The following is a 6,000-nucleotide window of genomic DNA, read 5'->3' as shown; positions in this document are numbered from 1 at the left end:
GAGAATACTAACACTCCGTCCCGAGCCCGGCCTCGCCCACTACTGAGACGCCTGACGCGATAGGACTGACCCACCAGGCTGGGCTAGCGGTGGACGGCTTCCGGGAGAAGGCGAGGCCTGGCTCCCAAAGGGTCGGTGGGGTTGCGATTGGACGACAAATGCGTCCTTCGGCGCGTTGGCCCCGCCTCCAGATCCCGCCCAGTGATAAACCTAACGCCTGCGTCCTAAGGAAGGTGGGCACTTCCGCCCGCCCATTGCGGAACCTTTTGTTCTAGCTCGCGTTTCCACCGAAACGACAAGGGCGGCCAAGACGGAAGTAGTTGAGGCGTGTGGGCGGAGCTAAGCGCCGCTATGTCGGTTTCCTTGCTGCGGCGAGGTTTGGAGCTTTTGGGGGTGCCTGAGGGTGAGGAGCTTCTTCCCAGAGACGTCCAGCCTGGGCGGGAAGGCGGCAGGGGCTGGGGGCAGGAGCCCCGAGGGTGCGAACGATCCAGACCGGGCTTAGCCTCGGTGAATGGGAACCCTGAGCGCCCTCCGAACCGAGTCGGTTCCTCTCTTCCCCTACAGCCCCCAGGGACGCGCCAGGCCAAACCAAGACGAGCGAGGCTCCGATGAAGCGGACGCGGAAGGCAAAGGCGGCCCAGGCCCAGAAACTGCGGAACTCGGCCAAGGGAAAGGTGCCCAAATCGGCGCTGGGTGAGCTCGGGAAGGGGCTGGACGCGCTGCTCCCGGGGTCGGGGGGCGGTGCCGGGGAGGAAGGGGCGCTAGAGTGAGGGCTTGAAATGTTACCCAGGAGTTTCTAGAATACTTGCTGTGCGACGGGCGTGGGGCGGGACCCTGGGAACACGGAGGTGAACGAATCACATTGTCCCGCCCTGCAAGGTCTACAGCCCTAGTAGGGAGAGAAGCATCGAAGAGTTTCAAAATCAGCGTATGGTTGCTGTGATAGGGTCTATGCATTAAGACTGTGGTGCTCTGAGAGGGACTTAGAATGAAAGGCCAAATCGGGCTTCTCTGAGGAAGCAACAGTTAAGCCCAGACCCGATGGAAGTATACGAGTGAACCGGGGGAAGAGTATTCTAGAGAGAATGGCATATGCGGAGTCAGAAAGAAGTTTATTGCCTTTGAAATCTTGAAAAAAAAGAAGCCTGGTCAAAGTGACATACAGGGAACGAGGGTCAGAGACGGAGCATTAAATAAAATTAATACTCCGTGTGCCAGGTGCTGTTCTAAGCCTCGTACAAATGTTTGCTCATGTAATTGCTCCCAGCAACCCTGTGAGGTCGGCACTATCATCACCTCCATTTTACAGAAGCAGAAACAGGCCCCTGCCCAGATAGTACAGGTAGAAACCAGGCAGATTGTCTCCAGAGCCCTGATCCCACCTACTGCTTCAAGATGCTATGGCCTGGGCGGTGGTGATGGTGCGGAGATGAGAGAATTGTGCAGGTGGAAGATGCGGTGAGGAGGGGGCATTGATGGCTTCAGTGGTGAATTGGCTGTGAGGATGGAGGCAGAGAGAGTCAGCGAGTACGGAATGTCTTGGGGGATGTGGCGCCACTTAACGAGACCTACAGACTTGAGGAGCTGGAGTGGGCAGGAATGCAGGGTGTTTTTGACCTGTGGCAGGACTTGGTGAGCTCCTAGTGTGTCTTTGAATCCCCAGGGCCTCGTGCATAAAAGGTGTTCAAGTTGTTTGTTAAAAGAACTATGAATTCCGAGGAAATACAGCATGAGCAAAAGTGTGGAGGCAGGAAAGTGAGCCTGGGTTGAGCCACAGTGGTGCTGGAGTGGAACAGGCACACAAGGGGCCCGAGGGAGGTCACTCCTCCATCCCAGCCCCCGCCCCACCACCCTGTCATGGTACATGACTGAGGACTGAGGGGACTCTCTCAACCCTCAGTGGCCAACCTAAAGAACACCTCTGTGGCTGCCACCTTGGTCTGAGCTACACACCATCTCTTGCCTGGATTGTTGCAGAAGCCTCCTAACTGGTCTCCCTTCCACTGCCCCCTCCCCCAGTAATCTTGTTCTCACCATAGCAGCCGAAGTGATCCCGTAAAATCCTGAGTCAGACCTGTCTCTCCTCTGCCCTGCACCCACCAGGGTGAGAGCCTGAGTCTGTCGGTGCCTGCTCAGGCCCCACATGATCTGCTCCTTCCAGCTTCGTCTCCTCGGCTTCTCCCCTCTCTGTCCAACCACTTTCTGTTCTTCAAGCACATTAATCACACTTCTGCTTCAGAGCCTTTGCACTGGCTGTTCCCTCTACCCAGAATGCTCTTCTCCCACAGTGTCACACTCTCTCCCTCCAGTCTTTGCTCAGAATTCATTTCAGTGAGGCCTTCTCAGAGCCTCCTGTTTGGAATTGCAACCCTCCCCCCAGCATCTCTCATTTCTGTTTACTATTCTCTTTTTCTCCATAAAATGATCACCCTCTGAAGTACCGTTTACCTTGTGTACCATCCCTCTTCCCACGGAATGGAAGTTCCATGAGGGCAGGACTTTTTGTCTGTTCTGTTTCCTGCTCTGTGCTCTTGCACCTAGAACAGTGGCTGACACACACACAGTAAGTGCCCAGGCCACCTTTGTTGAGTAAATCACTTGAGCAGGTGGAACCAAGGGGGACTTTGAGCAGGGTCTGTGTGGGGTGTGGTTTTGACAGAAGAGCCCAGGCTGTTGCAGCAGCCTGGGGAAGGGACGACAGGGCCTTTGGTAGGGCCATGGGAGGGGGGAGTGGAGTGGGGAGATGTCAGGAGGGGACCCAGAAGGCTTCCAGGGAGTGAATCTGAAATGATGCCATCCACAGCTGAGTTCCAGAAGCGAGAGCGTCGAGGTTACCTTGGAGTAAACCTGAGGTTTATGACTAGTGCAAGAAGCACAGTGGCCGAATCCGTCACCCAGCAGGTTCGTCAGGGGGATGGGCTGTGGGAAGGAACCTGGGGGGTGAGAACTGAGGCTGTTCCTGGGATCTGTGGGAGTCTCAGCCCTGAGCATAGGCTGGAGGGTGGAGGCCCCTCCAGGCTCCTAAGAGCTGGACACCCCGCTGTGCTGCGAGGGGCCTCCCCCTGGAGGGCCGAGAGCAGTGTGGGGAAGGTGGGAGGCTGGGCCTGGCCTTGCTCCCCTGGGACCCCTGTGGGCCTCCGCTGGCTCCTCTGTAAATGGAAACCACATGCCCTGCCTCCCGGGACGGTGTGAGGGCCAGGTGAGAGGGTGGCACTTGGTCGGCTGCACCAGGTTGTGTGGCTGCAAGTGGCTGGGAGTCCCCACCCAGGGCTCCTGACTCTCACACCCCCCAAGATTGTGCGCCAGGACCGGGGCCGCAAGGCCTGTGACCGGCCTGTGGGCAAGACTAAGAAGAAGAAGAAGGCCGAGGGCACCGTGTTCACCGAGGAAGACTTCCAGAAGTTCCAGCAGGAGTACTTCGGCAGTTAGGCTCCCGGGAGGGCACAGCCGCCTCGGACCTCTCAGCCTGGCTCAGGAAAGCCGTGGAGTGGAGGCTGGCACGGAGCTGGCGAGCTGGAAGCCCAGGGGAGGACCTTCGCTCAGACCCGAACTGACATCTGCAGGCTCGAGAGGTACCACCTGCCTGCTGGAAGGGAACACATTGGACTGTTTTGTCTGCTTTAGCCCAGGGAGGGCCTCGGGGCTGTTTGCTGTGGAGAGGCCTGTCACTGGGCCCTTGGGGACCACACCTCTGATAGGACGAGGGCCGCTGGGTGGGCTTCCAGGTTCTAATAAACGTGGCCCAGGGGCCGTGTGTGCTGCTCTAACAGGGTGTCTCCCGCCGCCTCTGGCACCAAGGAGCCTTCCCTCCCTCCCCCACCTCCCGGCTGGTTCTTAGGGCTCCAGGTGAGAAGTCCTGCAGCCCAGCCCCGGCGCAGGTACCACCAGAGAGCAGTTCACCCATCCGCAGACCCCGCAGGCCTCCTCTCCCTGGGGTGGCAGCCCCAGCTGAGAAGGCAGCTCTTGAGGAAGCTGAGGGAGGGAGCATGGCTGCCTCAGCCTAGTGCCCAGGGCTTGTGCCCTTGTGTGTTTTTTTTTGGGGGGGGCAGGATGAAAGGCCACTTTTTGTTTCTCTGACCTCTGTCACAGGAGGTGGGGACTAGTGGGGCGACTCAGGAGGTGAGCTCAAGAAACAGGGTTTTACACGCAGGTCTGCCGAGCAGAAGGGTGGTGCTGGGCCCAGAGCTGCACCACCAGGGGAAGGTGGAGGCCGGGCCACGTCCGGCGGGGGCAGCGCAGGGCAGGTGCTGTTGAGCAGATGCCCGAGTGAGCGGGTGGTGCTGCCCAGCTGGGTCTTCAGTGTGGCACTGATGACAAGTCCTAGAAGCCCAGGGGTCCCTTCTGGGGAGGGGGCCCTGGAGGCCTCCAGGCTGCTCGTCTGGCTCGCCGAGTGCCACCCCCCGCACGCCTAAAGGCTCCCTGGGACACGTGTTGTCTGGTAGGGGACTTCTGAAGGGACCCTGCCGTGGGTTCTTCTGTGCAAGAGAAGGGGAAGTTTTACCCCTCACACAGCCAGACCCCGGCAGGGCTGTTCCTGGTTGCTATCCAGCTTTCCATCCCAAGTGGGGACAGGAGGGGACCACAGAATTGCCTGAGGCAGAGTTGGCGCCTGTCCTGTCTGCAGTGCAGGTGGCCTCCGAGACTGGGAAGCATACCAGCCATCCAGGAAGTCAAGGTGGGCAGAAGAGGTGTCGTGACTCCAAACCGGTATTGCGCCACCGTCCTCAGATGGCTTGTTCCAAGAAGGGAGAGGGGGTGTTTTCCCAAGCTCTCCTCCTGCCTGCTGAGCTTCACTGACCCCTGTGAGGAGAGACACTCCGGTGTCCTTGGAGGCTCATTCCCTTCCTCTGTTAAGCAGCTTAGCAAGCAGCAGCCTCAGCTTCTTGCTTTCTCTCACCAGTTCTCTGAAGAACCGGCTGACCCAGGGCCCCTTGCTAACGGGCACGCACCTGCTGTTACGTCATCACGAACAGGTTCCTGCCCCCTCCCCAGGTGTAGAATGAGGGGCCTGCCTCTGCGGGAGGGTGAGAGCAGGGGTCCTGCGCTTCTCTGCTTGTGAGTTTCCAGTGTCTTAATGTTTGTGCTGAGTAGCACCAGTGGGTGTGTGTCCGTGACCCCAAGGCATGACTGACGTTAGCGTTCACCCGAGACACTGGTCCTATGGGTCGGGGTGGGGCCCCACAATCTGCTGTTAACAGTCACCCTGGACGGCTCCGTTGCAGGTGGTGAGAAGGCAGCAGGTGGGGGCCCTGGGGAGGCGGGTGCTGGCGATGGAGGAAGGATGTGCCACCGGGGAGGGGTGCCGGTGCAAGAGCCACACGTGGGGGTGCTGACCATGAGCCGCGGACCGGGTGACTGACAATCTTTTGGGAAAGGGACAGGAACCAAGTAAGAGGACACTGTGGTGCCACATTGAGGGCTGGGAGGAAGAGGCCTTCCCCGATGGAGCGGCTCTATCACTGGTGGTTTGGAGGAGCTGACACATTTGCCTAGAGGAGACCCAGGAGGGCAGGACTGCCACGTGGGACCTCCGCCAGGGTGTGTGTATGAGGCTTAAGTTCCTGCAGGAGCTGGGCGGGTCCCCATCAGGTGACATCTGACACAGCTGGGGCCAGGGAGCCCCCCAGAGAGGGGGTGGGACCGTGTGCCCATTCCTCCGAGGCTTTTTCTCAGGGTGCTCTCCCCATTCTACGTCCACAACTTTCCCTGTCCTTCGAAGCCCAGCTCGGGGCAGTTAAGACCTCGATCACCAGGTCCAAGGTCCACATGTGACACCTCCCTTGGTGCCTTGGGGAAGCATTCCCATCCGGGCCACCACCATTACTTCTCCCACATTACCCTGTTAGGCATCAGGAAGCAGGTGAGAGAAGTATCAGCCCCACCACAGGAGGCAAGACAGGCAAACACCCATAACCCTGGGTTCAAATAGGCTCTACAACTCCTCCAAACGCCCTCTACCGTAGGACCTGTGTGCCTGGTGCCCCATCTGCATCACCCTCA

At 59.1% G+C, this 6,000-nt stretch overlaps 1 protein-coding gene across 1 annotated transcript; it reads left to right on the top strand.

The window, feature by feature from the left end:
• Positions 1-289: 289 nt before the first annotated feature.
• Positions 290-3,767, top strand: RPS19BP1 (ribosomal protein S19 binding protein 1). Its single transcript, XM_060023964.1, has 4 exons — positions 290-403; positions 565-693; positions 2,804-2,901; positions 3,295-3,767. The coding sequence occupies exons 1-4, from the start codon at positions 352-354 to the stop codon at positions 3,427-3,429; spliced, it is 414 nt and encodes a 137-aa protein (XP_059879947.1). The 5' UTR covers positions 290-351; the 3' UTR covers positions 3,430-3,767.
• The last annotated feature ends 2,233 nt before the right edge of the window (positions 3,768-6,000 follow it).

The sequence above is a fragment of the Delphinus delphis genome, chromosome 11 (genome assembly GCF_949987515.2).
Source record: "Delphinus delphis chromosome 11, mDelDel1.2, whole genome shotgun sequence".
In the NCBI taxonomy this organism is placed as follows: domain Eukaryota; kingdom Metazoa; phylum Chordata; class Mammalia; order Artiodactyla; family Delphinidae; genus Delphinus; species Delphinus delphis.
Note: the sequence above shows the minus strand (reverse complement) of the source record. Positions and strands in the feature narration are given on the sequence as shown.